Consider the following 22,418-nt stretch of genomic DNA (forward strand, 5'->3'; position numbering starts at 1 on the left):
ATGCATGCAGGAGACATATGCGCATGTGGGAGAGGGCAAGGGATGATGCACGCATGAGCAGGGGATGGGAGGAGTGGGGGGGTGCCATGCCCCCCTGTGCCCCATTTTTGGTCCCAAGAGGCTTCAGGGAGGCCTGCTAGGCCAAAAATGGGGCAGGGGGGTCGTTCGTGCATGTACAGGGGAGCAGGTGTGGGGGAGCATGGGGGGGTGATGTGTGCACGCGCAGAAGTGTGGGATACACGGGTGGGCACACATTGCATTATGGGTGTGGGCACACACACGTGCATTTTCAGCATGTGAGGACAAAAAGGTTAGCCATCACTGATCTATCACTTCAATCAAATGGAATCGAGGGTCTTTCTTTCCTAGATATATAAGGTGGGGCAGGTCTGACAGTTGCATAGAATGCTGCCAGCAAGCTACAATCCTGAGATGTTCACATCCTGCCAGTGAGCAGAGTAGCCTTTCCAAGAGAGGCCAAGTTGCCCACCACTATCCAAAAATATTAAGTGACCAAAGGCAACCAAGCTAGGCCATCCTGAAAGAGGATATCCGTATCCATTCTTCCACGTTCTTCTCAAGAGAGACCGAAATTTGCCAGTGTATCCTAGCACTACTGTTGAAAAGAACCCAGAGACCAATGAAACAACCTCCCACCCACCACAACGACATGTCAGTGGTCACATCAAGCCTGGCCTCCTGCACTGTAGTCGTGAACTTTCTTGAGCACCCTGAATGTTGCTGCCAGTTGCCATGACATCAGGCATTTGAGAAAGGGCCAAATGCATCCTTGCAGGTATTTACATGAAATCTCACTTGATAGAGAGGAAGGATATTTGAGGAAAGAAATGTAAAGATGAGGAGAAGAGTTCCATCATATCAGACAATTAATCCAGCTCATTATCTGGCTTCACACATGTCTCACTGCCAGGTGAAGGTTAATAGAAAGTTTATGAAACTTGGAATGCAATTAAGTCTCTGAGGAGCACACAGCTAGGAGCTGTGGCAGTTTCCATGGCAACCAAAGGGCTTAAAATCAGCAACAGAAGATTAACTTGAAGGTTTAAAAAAGTACATTAAAAATAGCTCTCCTCCAATGTTTCTTTTACTGGAGAATGGAATGGATCAATGGGAATAGAATAGAAGACAAGACAAGACAAGACAATATGGAATGAGAATAGAATAGAATAGAATAGAATAGAATAGAATAGAATAGAATATTTCATTATCACTTTAAATGTACACTAACCAGTAAAAGGACATTTCATTGCATTCAGTTCTCAAAAGATAACCACTATACATATACCCATATGCACACACATATATGACACAGAGGAACAACACAGTCTAGTTCGAATGTATACATACATTGTACATGGCGAGAGAAACGAATCTTGTGAGTTTAAAAGATGGATGGCATAAAGAACAAAGCTGTTACAGAACCTAGTAGACCTGCTGTAGATACTTCAAATCCTCCTCCCAGAGGGAAGCAACAGAAATAGATCATAAAGTGGGTGTGTGGGGTCTCTAACAATGCTTTGAGCTCTAAGCACATAGCGTTTATAAGCAGTATCCTGAATAATGGGAAGTGAATTTCCTATAATCTTCTCAGCTGTCCTCACCACTCTCTGTAGGGACTTTCTATCTGAGGCACTGCTGCAGCCAAACCAAACAGGGATGCACTTTGTTAAAACGTTCTCCATTGTGCCTCTGTAAAAAGTGTCCAAGACAGAAGGAGTAAGATGTACTCTCCTCAGCCAGTGCAGGAAATGCAAAATGCTGGTTTGCATGCTTCACTAAAGATAATATATAAAGAGACCAAGAGACCATATGGTGTGGTGTTTACACGCACAAGTAACCAAACCATGATTGTGGCAACCAATAGCCATAAAATATTTTCCTGAAGCAACTCAACTGCTTATAAGGATATCAACAGATCATATCCTCTAAATCTGTGGGTTTGCAGCTGTGGGGCACTTGCTATAAACAGAAAGTTGGGTTATGCCCTAGCTGTCTGGACCTTCATACAAGCCAACAGCATCAGCAAACAAAATAAAGCTTACGCAGAAGAATTTTAGATTGATGATAGTCAGCAATTAGCAGCATCTGGCAAACCTTACTTAGTCTTAGAAGTTAAGCAGAATTGGACCTGGTTGATACTTGCATGGGAGAACTTCAGGAAATTCTAGAATCTAGGGTAGCCTGGGCACTTGGTGGGGTAGCAATGAATATTCTAGAAAAGATACCCAGATGTTATGCTAATGTCCAGGCCTACAAAGATCAACGTAGGCAATGATTTTCCATGTGACTTTCCTTAAAGAAGCAGGATAACAAGAGTATTGATGGTTTTGAACTTGGGTGTTGGAGGAAGCTCCACCAGGAATACTATGGGCAGCCAAGGAAGAGTCACATGACTCATCAGGCAAAATGTGGCATTCGCATTTGTGGAAGCACAAATGGTTTGATTTAAATTATAATTATATTTTGGGCACATTATGTGAAGTCTACCGTGATGGAAAAGATGGAAGGCAAGCAGAGGAGAATAGATGGCCTGAGTTACAGCATCATGGTGAGACCATTGAAGGATGAAAGGTTACATTGATGAGAGAAGGTCTCCCAATGGAGCTGCTAGGAGTTGACATTGGCTTGATGATATGTATTAAATCAACAAGCAAGACTGGATTAGGATTTTTTTTTAAAAAATCCTGGCAGAAGGCAATGGTAATCCACTCTCATAGTGCTGCCAAGAAAATCCCTTGGGTCTGTCTGTAGCATTTCCTTGGATTAACTTCACTTGAAAGATTTCTCTTTTAGATGTGAAAGGCATTGTTCCCATGGATTGTCTGGGCCTAACCCAAACAAGCTCAGAGCACTCTGAGAATCACCCAAAAGAAGGACTTGGGAGGAGTTTAGGCATAACATTTTGAGAGTCTCATTTAAGGCAAGTTTTTCTACAGCTCTGAATCAGAGGTGGTATTCAGCAGGTTCTGACCAGTTCTGGAGAACCGGTAGCGGAAATTTTGAGTAGTTTGGAGAACCAGTAAATACCACCTCTGACTGGGCCCACCCCAATCTAGTCTCTGCCTCCCGAGTCCCAGCTGATCAGGAGGGAATGGGGATTTTGCAGTATCCTTCCCCTGCCATGCCCACCAAGCCATGCCCATCAAGCCACGCCCACAGAATCAGTAATAAAAAAATTTGAATCCCACCACTGCTCTGAATCCAACACAAGGCATCATCCTGTCTGTCTGTGATTTCTCACCAGCAGACCAGAGGAAACAGTATTCATACCAACATTGGGGGGGGGGGGGTTCAGAAAAGTTTAGTTCTCTTCCTCTGTTCAATGATTTGGCCAAAGAGATTAACCTTGTCACATAGTTTGAAATTTTTCTGCTTTGGCTTAGTGCTACTGGAGATCTACTCTACCAGCAAAAGTCTTCCTTTGAAAGAGAAAAAAAAAGATTATGTCAGGTTAAAGAAAACTTCAATCTGACAGATAGAAAAAGAAGAAAAGGCATCTCAGAAGTACATAATGAATGTGCTATTTTTGATCTATCCAGGCTAGCCTTGAAGTGGAGGTGCAGAACTTGCTTAAGGAGAGAGAAAAAAGAGGATTTCATCCTTGTGTTGCCTTAGCAACAACTCGATGCTTGGTCTCTTCCTGCAAAGGTTGTCAAAACAAGCCTGTCTCTATCCCAGGGCTTCTGATGAGAAGAGGCATGCAGAGGAAAGCAACAGGAAGGCGGGAGGAGAGAATTCAGCCTTGGTGGGTTATTCTCCGGACACTGACTCCCTCTGTCCTTGACTTGTTACAGCCGAAGGAAGCACCCCCTCAGCCCCCAATTCTAAGTGCAAAATTCAGACTTTCAAATCTTGCTCCAAAGGGACAAAAAGGAGCCTTTGACCACTCCCTGACCTCTGCCTCAGTTTGTCGAATATTATCTTCGAATTTATTGCAGCTCTGTTTCGACATGGGTATGTGGCAACCATTCATTAGCTTAGAGCCGTGATGGCGAACCTATGGCATGCGTGCCACAGGTGGCACATGGACCCAGATTTGCTGGCATGCCAGCCATCAGCTCCAGCATACATGTGCATACCGGCCAGCTGATTTTCAGCCTTCCGAGGGCCAGGGGAGTCCGTTATCACCCTCCCCAGGGTTCAAGAAAGCCTCCAGAGCCTGAGGAGGGGTCGCGTGCACATGTGCAAGTGGGTGGTGAGGATTGAATTGATGTGGGCATGCGTGAATGATAGCTGGCATGCATGCACATGTGATAGCTCACATACACACAATTTTGGCATGCCGTAAGGAAAGGGTTCGCCATCACTGGCTTAGAGTATCTGTTGCATGCCTGAACAAACTGTGGGCAAATGCAAAACTGTGCATCTCTATTGTTGGCGGGAGATCCATCCTTCAAGGTTTGCCAAAAGATCGTCTTGGGAGACCAGCTTACACCAAAACTCCCTTCCTCTCCTTTGTCGCGTTGGTTCAAGTTGTCTTGTGTTTTCCGCCATATTGTTACCTCAAGAACTGTCAGCTTTTGAGGTAGACCAGGTCAAGGCTCAGACACCGCAAGTGCTATGGGAACTCTGCTTCATTCCTAACAGAGTATAAAAACCAAATCGTGAAAGCCTGGCAGAGTCTTTCTTTCCTCTTTTATGCTAAAGAGAGTGAAGATTGCCCAATCTTGGGTTTCTTTCTCACATACTTTCAAAGCTAAAGCAGTGTTTCCCTAACAATTATTGGATTTCTTCTTCAAAACTTCTTTTACTCTCCTCTACAAAAATGACCCAAACGGAACTAAGGAACGAGTGGGGAAGCACTAGGCTGCCGTTGTGGCATTCATCCCCTCCAGAGGTGGTAATCAGCCAGTTCTGACAGGTTCTGGAGAACCGGTAGTGGAAACTTTGAGTAGTTCGGAGAACCGGCAAATAGGCTGGCCCCGCCCCTGCTGCCTCCCAGCCTCCCAGTTGATCTTCTTTTGCTGCCCTGAACAGCAGAACAGAGCTGGAAAGCAGGTTAGTAGGGTGGGGAGGGAACGGGGATTTTGCAGTATCCTTCCCCTGCCACGCCTACCAAGCCACGCCCACGGAACCAGTAGTAAAAAAAATTGAATCTCACCACTGATCCCCTCCCTTGCCCAATTCCTGCCATGTCTATTCTTTATTTTGGCAACATATTGTGGATTGTAAAGCTGAAGCTAAATGACTTTTCATGGCACGTCTTTCACCCCAAGAGAAAGGAAGTCTGAGCCTCAATCATAACTAAAAAAGCAGATAAGGGAGCTGGAGGGAGAAATCCTCTCCTCTGTTCATCATTCTGCTGTGCAGCTTTAAGAGATCTCCTTTTATATTTTCTGAAGAACTCTGTGCAGCTGGGGGGGGGGGGAAACGAGAAGAACCCTGAGAAGCAGAGAATTGTAGAAGCAGCTCTTGAGCGTGGCATTTATAGAGAGTTCTTCTCAACTTGTCCAGTAAAACTGTGATAAGCTTTTAAGTTATTTGTTTTGTTGTTGGGCGATCGCAGGGGAAAGGATAGGGTTTGTTTTGGGTGTTTTCATTTCTTCCAAATCTGGCTTAAAAGTGTGGTAGCTGCCTAAAGATCAGCCTACTTGGCAAAACATAAAATAAGAGTTGTAGAATAAATAAAAACAGGGAGGAATGAAACTTGATAGTAAGGATTCCTGTCGAAAAAGGAGGAGAAAGAGGAAGTAATATTGCCATTGTAGGTTGTTTGTTTGTTTGCTTGTTTGGTAGTTTCCCAGGGCCATCAAAAAGAGATTTGTTCCATGTTCTAATACTTCAACTGGAAAGGATACATTAGATCATTTGTCTTCTGTTTTCAAAATGTTTTCAAGGGTTCTCCAAAGGATGCACAAATTATGTAAACTGCAGGCATTTTTAGCAAAATGTCTGTTTGAACTCTGCGTAGGGCTTGCACAGTATTTATTTGAAAACAACCGTTTTTCAGGTACTATAAATCAGAACGAAGGGTGCTTGACTTGGAAACTGACAAATTTGCCCCAGAAAAGGATTAATGCTTTGCAAATCACAACCTCAAACTGACCCTGTTTTCCCGTAGCTGTGAGCTGAAAGATTAAAAACACAACATTGCCACCACATGGATGGAAGGCGCCAGACAGCTCTGGGCATCCTTTGCGGAGGTTCATTTTCCTCTGTCTGTTGTTGTGCGAGTTCTTGAGGTGGCGAGGCAGGATGGGAAATCTGTGGAGAAGCAACAAGTGTTTTTAAAAAGCTGTAGGGTGGAGGAGGTGGGGACCATTTTCAAAAGAAATGTGCAATTGTTGAGGTGGAAGATCATACATGGCCAGAGAATCCACTAAAACCCCTGTGGCTTTATTCTAGCATGCTGCTTGGTATCTATGGGGATTCTCTGTCATCCAGGTCATGATTGCCCCAAAGTTGCTTTTTAAAGAGGCCACTGGACTTTCTTTGTTTTTCCTTGAAGACATTTCACTTCTCGTCCAAGAAGCTTCTTCTGTTCTGAACTGAGCAAGCTCCTTGGATGAGAAGCGAAACGTCTTCAAGGAAAAACAAAGAAAGTCCAGTTGCCTCTTTAGAAAGCACCTTAGGGACGTCTCCCTTTGTAAATGGCTGTCCAATGAGTTGCTCTACAGCTCCTTGTTCTGGAACTTAGAGTCTCAATGTCTCAGCAGGAGAGCTGGGTGGCAACAGTCAGGCAGATTAGAAACCATGGATTTCCTCTGTCTTTAACTCCTTAGATCTAAATGACCGTTTAACCAGCAGCTCACCATATGGTCAATTTTTCCAGATCAAGGGGCAGACACGGAGAGCAAGCTACGCAGGGGAAAACCAGATTAAAAAGCAAGGTTAGACTATTCCTCAGTAGTTTTCACATTGCTGTTCCACTGAACAAATTAGCTTTTCCATCAATATTGATTCTATAATTGCAACATAATGAACTTCATTCTGTTCTTAAATCAGATTCATTATAGACATTAGGCATGCTTGATTTAATAGTGAGTGAATTGATTAAATCTCTGTTGCCCTGAACCAATGCATTTGTTAACATTCAACTTAAACAACATTTTAGAACTAATATTAATAAAATAAAATAAAACCCTAAGTGCATGGTTTGGGAATTGTTATCACTCTTGGAGATAGGGAGAGAGATCCTTTTATAAATTGGTACCAATATGGAAATAGATCTAAAATCACATTACAGAAATATTCCTAGTTTCTCTTTTTAATCTCCAACAGGAAAATTAGCTCAAAATCCAGCTGTTTATAGGGCTGAATGGCTACCGTATTTTTTGGAGTATGACGCACCTTTTTCCCTCAAAAAAGAGGCTGAAAATCTGGGTGCGTCTTATACACTGAACACAGCATCTATTTTTTTGCCTCCCGTACCCCGCCTCCTTCACCAATATTGCTCTCCATAGCCTTTAGGAGGCTTTCAGGGAGCTCATGGGGGCTAGGGAGGGCAGAAATGAGCAAAAAATGGGCTGGTTTTTTGCTCAATTTTGCCCCAGCCCCAGGAGCACTTTATAAATTTCCTAATGCCCTTTTTTTTAACAAAAAAATAGGCCATTTTTGCTCACCCCCCCCCCCCCACGGAACACTCTACAAGCCTCCTAAGGACTATTCATGCCCCCTTTTTTGTGGAAAAAAATGGGCCAGTTTTCGTGAAAACGGGCCATTTTGGGGAGGTTTGCAGAGTGCAAAAACATTTTTTAAAAATTTGCCTCTTCAAAACCTTGGTGCATCTTATACTCCGATGCATCTTATACTCCAAAAATATGGTACCGTTTCCCCCAAAATAAGACCTCCCCAGATAATATGCCCAACTGGGCTTTTGAGCATATGCACTAAAATAAGACCTCCCCTGAAAATAAGCCCTCCCTGAAAATATTGCAACACAGCAGCAGCCATGAGGTGACCACCTTCGCCACCTCCTGCACTTCAAAAATAATAAGACCTCCCCAAAAATTAGGCCAAGTGCTTATTTCAGGGGTCAAAAGAAAATAAGACCCTGTTTTATTTTCGGGGAAACACGGTAGTTATTTTTTTGTTATGAAATAGATGGTTTTCGGGAGAGGAGCTAACGTCGCAATGATACGGACATGCGGTCTTGATGCTCAGAGACCGCAGCTGATACTTTTGCCACTGGGTGGTCCAATCGGACCTAAACCGTCCCGCAGAGATGGTGAACAGGAAGAATACGTCTTGCTGATCTCAAGGACATCGCAAAGTCCCTGATCAATGCAAGAGAAGTTCTTCAAGCCGGCGACAAAAAATCCAGCCAAGGCTGATGAAGTTGGGGCGGCTCCAAAATGGAAGGATATGGAAAGAGAAAGTGTTTCCAGCTGGTGAAGAATTTTTACCATTTTAAAAGAGATAGCCTATAAAAAACTTAAATTTAATTTAAATTGAAAAATAGAAGAAATAAACGGTGGAATTAAATTTGGAATGGTTTTGGACAGTGGGTTATCTTACTTTTTAAATGCTATGTTCATTGATGGAATTTATGCAAGCCTTTTAAAATGAATTAGTTTTCTTCTTCTATTTTTTTTCTTTTATTATTCTTTGTAACCTGTTGTGGCCCAGCAGGTTCCAGTTGAGCTACTAATGGACTCAGATAGCTAGGGATCATTTGAGTCTGCCCTGGACGATGTGGAGGATCCTGTGCAGGGTTCAGATTCAGAGCAGGGACCAGAGGGGCTGGTTGGCCACCAGGAGGTGCCTGAGGCATGGAGCAATAGGGAGGATCAAAGGCAGTTTGTCCCTGATGCTAAAGTGAGAAGGCTGAGAAACGTAAGCAGCAATTATATAGGCAGGCTCATAGAAGATAATTCAGCACAGGTGGTTGGGGATTGGCCCCTCCCAAAAGAGCTTATAGGTGAGGTGTTGGGAGGGGAAATTTGCAGGAAACAACTGTTCGAAATTAGCAGTGAAGAAAGTCAATGTCTTAGAGCAGTGTTTGAATATCTGGTTTGTTTTTCTTGTATTTTGAGTTATCTGGGCCCTCGGCCAAAGGGTTTGTTATCTTGCAATTAAACAGTGGCAAACAGCCAAGCCTGTGTTTTGGCTTGTTCACAGGCATGGAGAGAGGGGGGTCAGAACAGTAACCTATGGACTAAAATTCTCCTCTTTCATTACTGTGGGTGTTTTTCTAACTCATTCAAGAATCAGACTTTTTTTAACTTGGAATACAAAAAAGATACAAAAAGAAACAAAGAAAATTGCAACAATAACACTGCTACTCAGAGGCTGGAGGCTTGTGTATTGGAAACAAAACACTTTTACTTTTCTTACTGATTATCCTGGCTTGGCATTCCAAGGTCTCACTGCCTGTTTATAGAGAGTGATAAGCATACAGATGTCCCTTTGAAGTATATCTTTAACCAGAGAAAAGTGAAATTAAAACTTTATTGTGAATCTATGCTTAATCTTGTAAAAACCTTCCAAGCCAGGGCAGCAGTGTTTGTTAGCTGGAGATAATGGCACAACTTCAAAAGCAGAAAGAAACTTTAAGCCTGCAAAAGATATTCTTAGAAATTCAGAAATTATCAAACACATTTGAGAGGACGGAGAAGAAGTTGGAAGACTTAGAGCATCTAACAGTAAAATATGATGAAGTTGGAGATGTTTATCAAGTGGAAAAAGTGGAGGTTAGAATCCTAAAAACCGAAGAGGAAAATGACCATAAAGAAATTAAATCTGCTTACATTTATGGTGATTGGTTTGTTCCTGGAAATGGAAAGAGTGGAATACTGAAAGAGGAATTAAAGGGAGGGGAACTCTACCCCAGATGGCAAGACACAGAAGAAGAAGAAACAAAAGAATTTATAGATTTAAAGAGAGAAATTTTATTAGCAACATCATTGATAACACTACTGACAATTAAAGATAAGCTGATTAAGGAAACAGAAGAAGGGCATCAAAATTACATGAGAGTTTTTATAAGCAAGGAGTTGCTAAGAGGAGTCCATACAAATTTGATTAAGGAGATGATTAGAGAACTGACACCACAAATGGCAGAAGACATGAGACTGTTTTGCTACTGGAAAGATACAGGTTGATGGATGGAAGTGTATAATTTAAAACTAATTAAACTTAGTGAAATTTAGTGACAATAGATATAGTTAAATAAATAATTGATAATGATAATAATGTATACAATGTGTAGTGTTATGATAAGTAATAATTGGATATGAATATTGAATGGTACCCATGAAAGGAAGATTAGAAATCCTTTTGGATTATATATAAAGGTTAATAAAAAAATTAAGTTAGATTCAGTTAAGTCTTGATTATTAGGGGGGGAAATGTTATGATACAGGATATAGTCAAATAAAGGAGGGATAATGATAACAACGTATATATATGTATGGGTACAACATAAGGAAACTGGGTGTAAATTGTAAACAGTGATTTGGAAAGGAGGATTATAAATTTTTGTTACTAAATATTATGGATGTTTAGCTAGAATAGGCCATAAGGATTCAGCGTTATTGGAGGATTTTAGAAATAGTAAATGAAATGCCAGTATGTGGTTATGTATTAAATCTTGGTATATTTTATGATGAAGGACGTTTAAACAATTATACTCAAATGAAAATGGAGGTATGATGATGGTAATATGTATAAATATATGAGTTAAAATACTTGAGTTAATATGAATTATGCTTGATGACTGTGGAAGAGATGCACGAAATTCTTTTGTAACCAACTGATACACTTTCTACAGTATGTAAAGAAGGAAGATTCTTTGTGTTGTGTTTGTTTTGAAAATAACAAATAATTAAAAAAAAGAAATAGATGGTTTTTTGCCTCCCTGCAAGGAACATTAAAAACCAAACTTTTTTGCCTTTATTCATTGTGCTCATTACTGCATTTGGGTGACTGTGCAGTCCAGGGAGATATTAAGTTAGATGAAGGGAGATTCAAGGTCATATCTTGAACTGGTACAACAGTGGGTGTTCCAACATCGGAGGCTTCCAAGAGACTGGGCAACCATTTGTTTGAAGTGGTGTAGGGTCTCCTGCTTGAGCAAGGGTTGGACTAGAAGACCTCAAAGGTCCCTTCCAAAACTCTCTTATTCCAGGTCTTCCCGAGAGGCCCTTACCTGGGGCTGCTCTTCCGTGGGGGAGAAATGGTTGTTGGAGCCCTCCGGAAAGAGGTCCATGTGGTGCCAAAGCATATGCAGAAGCATGGCATTGCAAAGAGTTTGCTTTTCGTATGCCGAAGGGCTGCAAGGAATTCTAGAAAATACACACCAAAATGATACTTATGGTAGGAGTAAGAAGGAGGAGCACAAGGAGGATGGAATGCCATAAGTTTAATGTTTCCCAAACTCAGTTTTGCTCAAAAGTGTGAAGACGCTGTTCAACTCTGCCTTGGCCTCCTTTGCTTTATACCTAATGTGACTAAAAAGGCTCATTTTCTTGAATGGAAAACACCCCAGTGATGATAGGGAAATAAATGAATGATTTTGTTAACAAGGTAAAAGGTAAATGTAAAGGTTCCCCTCGCACATATGTGCTAGTCATTCCTGACTCTAGGGGGCGGTGATCATCTCCGTTTCAAAGCCGAAGAGCCAGCGCTTCCCGAAGACGTCTCCATAGTCATGTGGCAGGCATAACTAAACCAAAGGTGCACAAAGCACTGTTATCTTCCCACCAAAGATGGTTCCTATTTTTCTACTTGCATTTTTTACGTGCTTTCAAACTGCTAGGTTGGCAGAAGCTGGGACAAGTAACAAAAGTTCACTCCATTTCACGGCGCTAGGAATTTGAACCATCAAACTCCCAGCCTTTCTGATTGACAAGCTCAGCATCTTAACCGCTAAGCCACTGCGCCCCTTTTTGCTAACAAACACTTTCCATTTAATAGCAATAGTGCTTACACTTATATACCGCTTCACAGTGCTTTATAGCACTCTCTGGGCATTTACAATGTATACATTATTTGCATCTTTCCCCCAACAATCTGGGTCCTCCTTTTATTTACTTCAGAAGGATGGAAGGCTAAGTACAACGTCAAGCCCCGTCAGGATTGAACTTCAGACTGTGTGCAGAGTTAATCTGCAATGCTACGTTCTAGCCACTCTGCCATCATGGCTCCTTTTGATTCCAATATTTGATCCCAACAATAAGACACATTACGATGTTTGGCTTTGCTATTGATTCTTGCGAGTTGTTATTAGAGAAAATACAAAGAATCTAGATGTTGTGGGACAGAGGTCCTCAAACTTGGCAACTTTAGGCCTTGTAGACTTCAACTCCCAGAATTCTCCAGCCAGCTATGCTATACTTTAAGACTTGTGGACTTCAACTCCCAGAATTCTCCAGCCAGGAACCTCTGTTGTGGGAGATGCAGTTTGGATCATAAAGGGATGCCATACTTTGCTCTTATCTGATGTGCATCTTCAAAGGCCCATTTAGATTCTAGAGCCAAACTTAATAGTTTAATTTACTTGCTCTAATCAATCCTGTCATACTCCAGTCTCGTTTAGGAAGGATAACTAGATGATTAGACCATTCAAGGTGAATTAGGAGGCAACTCAGGATGAGGTAGCACCAAGGAGATATCGAAAGAACTTCTTACCGGAATAACGTGGGGCCAAACACAATGGCCAGATTCTCCAGGGTCATCTGATTCACATCACTCTTTGCAGCCACCTTGGCGAGAAATCTAATGAGGAAACAAGCAAGGCGGCTGTGGGCTTCCGGAAGGCTGTTTAATAGCCTTTTCAGACATCTTGTTTGCTCTATGGTGCAGTTTTTATTCGCTGGGAAAGATGGGACAGTAATGATTAACAGAGAAAGATTAACATCAGTTAGAATTTGTTCAGCATTTCATAAGTGTTGACTCTCAAGGCTTGTGCTCAAAGCCTGGCTGAATTAGGGCTCCCCAGAGATGGCAGCTGGCACGTCCTAAGCAAAGAATTGCACGCAGGGCTCCTGCATACATTTGATATGGAGTGGCCTCCCTTCAAGGAAAGGATGGAGATTTCATTCCCCGCAGATGCCTTTAGGGAGATTATTGGGGAAATGGCGACCAAGGTCCATGTTTAGAGAGCACTGCTGGTCTTTGAGATATGCAAGGCTAAAGGAAGTGAAGAAGGGTTAAAAAAAGACAATATAATCAAGGGAAGATGGGTTAAGGTTTGGAATTTAAGTAAATGTAACAATAAGGTAGCATGCAGAAATGGGCATGAGTTTAAATTCTTGTTTGTGGCCCAGAATAATATTTTTGTTATGAAGTTATTATTATATGGGATTTCCAAATACAGACTTGTAGTCTTGACTCATAAAACACCAGATTTAACTCAAATTGAAATTTAAGGAGGAGGAGGAGGAGGAGGAGGAGGAGGAGGAGGAGGAGGAGGAGGAGGAGGAGGAGGAGGAGGAATCAATCATACTTTCTTGAATCAAAATCAAAATCAAAAGTGCCTTATGTACTTGCTGTACCTTCAAAAATGGCCCAAATATCAGTGCAGAGTTTCTCCGGGAAAACCGCAGTTGGAAGCTGATTCAGGAATACTTTAAGGAGGCTGGCAACAGAGTTGATATCCCCTTCCTTAACAAGATCAACTTCTTCTCCTTGATCATATTTTAATCTAAGCGCCCTGATTTTGGGTGCTGATCCACCGATCCGAAAGAGGCCTTCGTGATTTAGCCCTAGGAGAATATGCAACATCCTGTGTGTATATTGTTAAGTGAATACATTTTTATAGAGTTCCTAAGGATCCAAGAACAAATAGAAGAGATGGAGAAAAATTATGAAAAATATAATTATGTTAAGGAGAAGAAAGAAGATCTTCCTTCTACTAATTCTGATATTTTTTAAAGGCAGGATGTTCTTCAGAAACATTTCCTTCTACAAATTTCTTTCATGAGACAGCAAAATGCAATACTGTGTTGCTTTCTTCTTCTTCTTCTTCTTCTTCTTCTTCTTCTTCTTCTTCTTCTTCTTCTTCTTCTTCTTCTTCTTCTTCTTCTTCTTCTTCTTCTTCTTTTTCTCCTAGATAATACTGTGATCAAATCAAAACTAAATATAATAGTTTTTGGCCACTGTGTCTTCATTTGTCATTCTATACACAAAACCAAATTTTATTCAGCCTCCATTTCAGGTGAAGGTACCTGGCTGTAGGCATTATTTACATTATCATGGCCACAGAAGAAAAATCGCAGAGAGAACCTACTTGTATTCATCTTTCATGTTGCAAAGAAAAAAAACCCTCAGTATCTGATGCAAAGCAAATCTTTCCACTGGAATATCATTGCAAAAACCAGCTAATAAGACTCAAACAGGCAAGCTCACTGAAAGTGTGTACCCAACTCCAAATATAATGCATAATAGATTTGCATATAATCTACTTCCAGATCACACGATTTTTCCTCCAGATGAGGCTGTTCCCTTCTTTTATCCTTGAACTGTTGGTTCTTGATAGAGTTATGGAAAAATGATGAGTCAAGATGACACTGGAGATTACAGCTAAGGTGGAGGCTTTGCCCTGGCCATGATCAGTTGGGTGGCAACTTCAGCAAATGCATCATTATGCATCAAAGGGGAATTTCCTGTATCTCCAGAATGGTTGAGGTAATGCCAACCAGCCTGCGTTTACTTTGTCTAACTAACAAGGTTGTCTGTACAGTTAGAGGAAAAAGCTACCAGTGGTGGTGGTACAATGATTAGGACACAGTATTGCAGGCTAACTCTGCCCACTGCCAGAAATTCGATCCTGCCTGGCTCAAAGTTGACTCAGCCTTCCATCCTTCCAAGGTGAGTAAAATGAGGGCCCAGATTGTTGGGGGAAATAGGCTGACTCTGTAAACCACTTAGAGGGGGCTGTAAAGCACTGTGAAGTGGTATATAAGTCTAAGAGCTATTACTATGCAACCTGCCCTGTGCTTCTAAAACTAGACTGAATTCAGCTGCCACCTTATGCTGTTCGTGCTTCACTGCTATGTTGTGACAGACTGCCATGAACTGTGGGGAGAGGGAATGAGGGGATGGGGGATACTTGGGAAAATGAAAGTAAGTGCTGTATCTCTTCAAGATGCTGCCTCAAGTTTACCCAGCTGGAAGAAGGAGGGAGCTGCATATCTAACTACATTTGGACTGACCATTATGAAAACATATTGCCTCAACCTGATTGGTCATATGGAGGTGGGTAGTGAGAGACAGCTAAGGAAGGAAAGGTTGAATTTAGGGATTTTTGACACGTGATTCTCAATTCTGGCTTTGCATTGCTGCAATACACTTGACTTGTAATAAAACTATACTTTTCTCAACCAATGGAGCCAAGGATTGTTTCCTTTTAGAGGTTTAAGTTGTGGCAGGTCTGATGCTGATGCCTACAAGTTTTTATAGGAGGAGGTAGTCTTCTTTTCTATCCAGAAATGCCCTTGAGAGGACAACTTTCAGATTGTAATAATCCACATTTGATTATTACAGTAGATCCTTGAATTTGTTGATTCTGCTTGATATGGGATTTGGACAGGGTTGGGATTTAATTGACAAACTCAGAACTGTCTATGGACAGTCATTGCAAAAGAAGAGATGTCCAGAGCCACGTTTCATCAGTGACACTGAATGGACACCATTACTAGCAATATTAATCCCCAAAATACATGCCATTACCTGACCAAGTGCAAACACACTTCGTTGTGTTGAGAATGTCCATCTGAAAGGAAGAAAATGGTCACAACCAAGTGAGATCATGAACTTACCAAACTCTTCTAAATATTCCACTGTGTGTTGGACAACTAAAGGAACAGACTGGTGTGTCGTATCCTTGGTGACTACATCAAGGGGAGAACCAAAGATTCTTTGAGGCTCCGGTCCAACTTTGTTTCCACTGTGCTTCACTTTTACAGATGACAATGACTGCTGCAAAGAGACATAATTGTGCTGCTGCCCTTGCACCATAAATTTACAAAATTTCTAAAAAGTCAAGGTTATAACAACAGGGCTGTGGAACTGAGTTGTGAGCTTTGAAAATGGTTGACCATGGATTGATGTAGTATGCAACATTAACTGAAAGTAATTGAACAGGGGACATTTGTTGGTTCCATTAACTTGAGCAAAGATGTTGTGTTCCTTGCAACATGACCTTCCCCCAGCCAATTAATATTTTAAATGAAATAACCTTACTGAGTAAGAAGTTTTCAAGTTTATAAAAAATTTAATAGTTTTGCTGTACTTATTCCTGCACCCCATCCTTGGTGTAAAATGCAGGTAATTAACATCTCCTGTAGGCCTTCAATTACATTGATCTGCCTTCTTGCTTGATTTGTATACATACAATTTATGACTGTGGCGCATGCAAACTTCTTGTTAATTATAATAGAAAAAGCTTTACACTTAATCAAGCATCCATTTAGGGTGGGATTAAATCAGCCTTTCCTAAGTGTTTCTTGAAAACAAAATATATCACATCTAGTGGATTGCCACAATTGACTAAACAGAGCTCCCAAATTTTTTAAAAAATAGAAATACGTTCTTTTCCGGAAACAATTATTTTGACACTTTTTGGTTCATGCCACATTGTTGCTTCCACCTTTTTAAGATCTGCCATTGCTGCTGATGCCAAATTTGTTGTTTTGTGGTTGGTTGGTTGCTTAGTTCACTCATCATTCATGTTTGCAAAGCTGCCCAGCTTCTCGGCACCACTTTCCCACTCCTCTCTTTTGAGGACAAAACAATATTTGTCTTGCTCCACTTACAGTTATTTCACTAAGCCTCCAGGGCTTTTTAAGGGTTTGTCTGGACCACCAAATAATGCTTTAAGGGTTAGTGAGAAAATTAGGGTACCATACATCTGGTGACATCAGAAAAAAGGAAGGGATCTTCTAGTCCAGCAGAAGACCGTATACCATTCTAGACAAATGGCTGTCCAGTCTCTTCTTAAAACCTCCAGTGATTGAGTACCTACAACTTCTGAAGGCAAGCCATTCCACTGATTAATTGTCCTCACCGTTAGGAACTTTCTGCTTAATTCAAGGTTGAGGTTTTAAAGAAGAGACTGGACAGCCATTTGTCTAGAATGGTATACAGTTCTAGGCTGCATCAACAGAGGGATAGAATCAAGATCACGTGAAGTGTTAATACCATTTTATAATGCCTTGGTAAGGCCTCACTTGGAATACTACATTCAATTTTGGTCACCACGATGTAGAAAAGACGTAGAGACTCTAGAAAGAGTGCAGAGAAGAGCAACAATGATTAGGGGACTGGAGACTAAAACATATGAAGAACGGTTGCAGGAACTGGGTATGTCTTGTTTAATGAAAAGAAGAACTTTTCATGGGGAGACATGATAGCAGTGTTCCAATATCTTAGGGGTTGCCACAAAGAAGAGGAAGTCAAAAATTCTTCAAAGCACCTGAAGGCAGGACAAGAAGCAATGGGTGGAAACTAAATCAAGGAGAGAAGCAACTTAGAACTGAGGAGAAATTTCCTGACAGTTAGAACAATTAATCAGTGGAACAGCTTGCTTCAGAAGTTGTGAATGCCCCAACACTTTAAGAAGATGTTGGATAGCCATCTATCTGAAATGGTATAGGGTTTCCTGCCTAGGCAGGGGGTTGGACTAGAAAACCTCCAAGGTCCCTTCCAATTCTGCTATTGTATTGTATTGTATTGTATTGCATTGTATTGTATTGTATTGTATTGTATTGTATATGGCTGTGATGGTGAACCTATGGCACGCGTGCCAGAGGTGGCACACAGAGCCCTCTCTCTGGGTACGTGCGCCATTGCCTGCTACTCTTCCAGGTTCCGGCATGTGCATGCATACACAAAGACCAGCTGTTGATGCACATGGAAGTGCAGGAACCTGGAAGAGCAGCTGGCGGGTGTGCACATGAGCAGTGGGCAGCTGCTCCTCTGGTTTCTGGCACACGCACATTCTGGTTTCACCACTCGGTGACAAAAATGTTTGCCAACACAAGTATAGGGCAGTGGTTAAATTCATTTTTTTTTACTATTAGTTTTTACAGGTGTGGCTTGATGGCCGTGACAGGGGAAGGATACTGCAAAATCTCCATTCCCACCCAACTCTGGGACCAGACAGAGATGGTTTTTGCTGGTTCTCCAAACTACTCAAAATTTCTGCTATCAGTTCTCCAAAAGGGTCTTTTGCTTGAGCAAGGGTTAAACTAGAAGACCCCTTCAACTCTATTATTCTAATGTCACTAGATGTATGGTATCCTAGCTTTCTCACTAATCCTTAAAGTATTAATTGATGCTCTGGACAATACGTTTCTTTTATTTTGAGTGGATGTCTTCAGAATCTATTTTTAAAATCCTGCCTTTTTATGAAATGACTAGCTGATAACCGGGCGTTGCACGGGTATTTATTTATAGGGGGAAATGTCTGTATCAAACATAATTTCTAATGTTGGATTTTCCTCCTTACCAGAAGGAGCCCCCTTGTGGAGTACTGTGAAGCCATTACCATGGCAACTCCACTGTGCTGAACAGTAGAAGCGATTTTAGGACAGTACAGTAGAAGACATTCTAAGGCACAACAGGCTGTATCTTAACAGAACACAAACACCGAGGGGTTTTAGGGGTGTCTTACCCCCACTGTATTTACTTCCCGAGAGTAAATAATCTGTGTACCAAGTTTGGTTAAAATTGCTCCATGCATTCCAGAGTTATGCTGGAACATACATACATACACACACACAACACACACAGAGAGCGAGAGCCGTTTTTTATATCTATAGATTTTGTGGGGTTCTCATTCACTTTAGACCCTGAATAATAGACCTGGGATGTAGATTGAGTTCAAGTGACAGGCCAAAGTCCCCTGGTGGAGCTTCCATGGTCGAGGAGGAACTAGAACTTGGTTGTCCCCATGCCTACTCCAACACTTTGACCCCTCCTCTTTACCTCTATAATTCTCTCTTGAGGACCAAGTCTTTGAAACGAAAGTTAGTATATATGATTCTGTTATTACGGACATGATTCTGTGTTGGAGTCAATATTGCTTTGATGAGCAATATTAAGTTGAAGAGAATCAAAACATTTAATTCCCTTCATTTAATTGTTTCTCAGGCTTGGAAAGCATCCTTCTGTGAACAGAAATTGCTTTCCTGCATGAAGCAAAGCATCTGGACCAGACCCAGTAGATTCTCCTCTCAAGGCTGAGATAGCAACATAAAAACTGGTATTCACATTCAAGGGACAATTCCAGGGTTTAAGGTCAAATCTCAGTTGAACAGTTGTCACAGGAATTTCCAAAGGAGTCCCAGTAGGATAGACTGTATTGTAATGCAACATCTCTCAAATATTAAAGAAAGTAAATGCAGCTGAAATGTTCATCATTATTAACTTAAAGTTAGATTTTGATCCTGAATATGAGTTGGACTCTCTGACTGTAGTATGAAAAATGGGATACAGATAGAGTAAACCTCATTGCCTTTTAGTAGTTATTTGAAATAAATCAAACCCAAATAAATAAGCCATATTCCTAAGTAAACATTCTTAAAATCAAAGCATGAAAGACAAAATATTGACAACAGAAAAAAAGAGGGAGAGAACATTTACAGATAGTAACCGGGCAGGACTATGACAAAGCCAACCTTAAGTCTTGAAATAAATCAGTCACTTGCAGCTGCCTTCTGCCCTTAACTAGTCAAAAGGTGCTTTTGGAAACCCTCAGTTAAGCCTAAGGAGTTTCGTTCCACTTACACAGACGGAAATGGAGGCGCCTGTCCCCATGTTAAGTCTGAAGCAGAAGTTCTCTTAGGAGAGAAGGGCCACAGTCCAACCATGGTGTTCCTCAGCAGCTCAGCAGGGCTGGGGCTTTGCAGAAATTCATCCTTGGGAGGTAGACGTGGCAGGTGATAAAGTAAACAAAGGCAGTCAGTCCTTAGCAACACCAGATTCCTGCTTAGGACACTGACTGTAGCTACTGAACCCTTGGACAAAAACTCCCTGGGATGTCAAAGCTAAGGCTGTTACCATGGCATCCTGCATACACACACACACACATATACCAGGAAGCAATGACTTCCGGCAATGTATTCTCTGGGCAGCAGGACACCGAGTAGGCCCTGACAGAATTAACTGGAGTGGCAAACTGGAGCCCTGGTGCATAAGAAAGGCAGAAATGACTCAATTGTCATTTTCATCTTTCCAGGCCCTTCATTCTGTAAAGAAGCAATGCTCATTTTTAGATCTGTAGTTTGTTAGGGGAAGGGAATGGTTGGGGTCATAGGAAATCTTTTGGGGCCTAACAAGAATCTCAGAGTTTGGGGACTACTCAGTCATCAGACGTAGGGTCCTTTGCAGGAGGAAAAAAAAGTCACTTTGGAGGCCATGAGGATTGAACCACTGCCAGTTCCTTGCTTGCATTGTGCGGGCATCTTTGGAAATGGATGCTTGTCTCTGACCAATTATAACATAACCACAGGCTGAGCTTGATTATCAGGCATTATGGGTGGGTAAAGGAAGCCCCTCCAAGAGCAGAGCACTCAGTGGGCAAAAGGTGTTGATTGCACAGGGCTTGACAAAGGAAAGAAAGAGGAACCTCTTTTGCTAACCACCCACCCACCCCTTCCTTCCTATCACGCAAACTGAAAACACCCCATGTGCCAGTTCAGTGTTGGCTCCTAGCTTGTCCCATTCTCATGCTGGCAGTCCAGGGAACTGATTGCAGGCTCAGCCCTGACAAGGGAGCAAATTCGGGGGTGAAATCCAGCAAGCACCTCTCTACCCTAGACAACTTCAAATCACCAGGACTGGATGGATTACACCCCAGGGTTCTGAAGGAACTGGCAGATGAGATCTCAGAACTACTGAACTATATCTTTCAGAGATCCTGGAGCACCGGGGAACTACCAGAGGACTGGAAAAGAGCTGATATGGTTCCCATCTTCAAAAAAGGAAAAAAAATAGATCCAGGAAACTATAGACCTATCAGTCCTCAATACCAGGAAAGATTCTGGAAAAGATAATCAAGCAACAAATTAGTGAACACCTAGAAGCAAACAAAGTAATAGCCAAAAGCCAACATGGGTTTGTCAAAAACAGATTGTGCCAGTCTAATCTTATTGCATTCTTTGACAAAGTGACAAAATTAGTGGACCAAAGGAATGCCGTCAATATAGTTTACTTGGACTTCAGTAAGGCATTTGATAAGGTAGACCATAACCTACTACTATATAAGGAAGAAGAATGTGGGTTAGACAGCATCACCACCAGATGGATTCGTAACTGACTGACCAACCACACTCAACGTGTAGACCTCAATGAACTGCATCTACATGGAGGGAAGTATGCAGTGGAGTACCCCAAGGCTCTGTTTTAGGCCCAGTACTCTTCAACATCTTCATCAATGATTTGGATGAGGGAATAAATGGGGAACTCATCAAATTTGCAGTTGACACCAAGCTGGCAGGAATAGCCAACACTCCAGAAGACAGGCTTAAGATACAGAAGGATCTTGACAAACTTGAATATTGGGCACTATTTAATAAAATGAAATTTAATGGTTAAAAGAGTAAGGTTCTACATTTAGGCAAGAAAAATGAAATGCACAGGTACAGTATAGGTGGTACCTTGCTCAATAGTAGTAACTGTGAAAGGGATTTTGGAGTCCTAGTGGACAACCATTTAAATATGAGCCAGCAGTGTGTAGCAGCTGCCAAAAAAGCCAACACAGTTCTAGGCTGCATCAACAGAGGGATAGAATCAAGATCACGTGAAGTGTTAATACTACTTTATAATTCCTTGGTAAGGCCACACTTGGAATACTGCATTCAGATTTGGTCGACACGATGGAGAAAAGATGTGGAGACTCTAGAAAGAGTGCAGAGAAGAGCAACAAAGATGATATGGGGACTGGAGGCTAAAACCTATGAGGTACGGTTGCAGGAACAGGGTATTTCTAGTCTTATGAAAAGAAAGACTAGGGGAGACATGATAGCAGTGTTCCAATATCTCAGGAGTTGCCACAAAGAAGAGGGAGTCAAACTATTCTCCAAAGCACCTGAAGGCACAACAAGAAGCAATGGGTGGAAACTAATCAAGGAGAGAAGCAACTTAGAACTGAGGAGAAATTTCCTGACAGTTAGAACAATTAATCAGTGGAACAGCTTGCCTCCAGAATTTGTGAATGCCCCAACACTGGAAGTCTTTAAGAAGATGTTGGATAGCCATTTGTCTGAAATGGTATAGGGTTTCCTGCCTAGGCAAGGGGTTGGACTAGAAGACCTCCAAGGTCCCTTCCAACTCTGCTATTGTATTCTGGAGAACCGGTAGTGGAAATTTTGAGTAGTTCGGAGAACCGGCAAATACCATCTCTGGCTTGTCCCAAAGTGGGGAGGGAATGGGGATTTTGCAGTATCCTTCCCCTGCCACGCCCACCAAACCACACCCACAGAACCAGTAGTAAAAAAAATTGAATTTCACCA

General features: G+C 41.7%; 1 protein-coding gene and 1 long non-coding RNA gene across 3 annotated transcripts in view; one reads left to right on the plus strand and one right to left on the minus strand.

Moving 5' to 3' along the window:
* The window catches only part of LOC309392931, a 137,778-nt gene that overhangs the window by 13,133 nt on the left and 102,227 nt on the right, over positions 1–22,418 (plus strand). The gene's annotated exons all lie outside the window — the stretch shown is intronic.
* LOC309392929 (protein FAM13A-like) lies at positions 1,202–19,867 on the minus strand. Of its 2 annotated transcripts, XM_081954552.1 has the most exons (7): positions 19,693–19,867; positions 15,723–15,882; positions 13,458–13,667; positions 12,592–12,775; positions 11,111–11,246; positions 8,576–8,725; positions 1,202–6,225 (listed from the first exon to the last, which is right to left on the minus strand). In XM_081954552.1, exons 1-7 carry the CDS (start codon positions 19,720–19,722, stop codon positions 6,058–6,060), a joined length of 1,038 nt encoding a protein of 345 aa, XP_081810678.1. In that variant the 5' UTR covers positions 19,723–19,867; the 3' UTR covers positions 1,202–6,057. The 2 variants fall into 2 exon arrangements, with proteins under 2 accessions (XP_081810678.1, XP_081810679.1); XM_081954553.1 differs by lacking the exon at positions 8,576–8,725.

Source organism: Natrix helvetica (genome assembly GCF_964273705.1).
Source record: "Natrix helvetica genome assembly, chromosome: 5".
NCBI lineage: Eukaryota > Metazoa > Chordata > Lepidosauria > Squamata > Natricidae > Natrix > Natrix helvetica.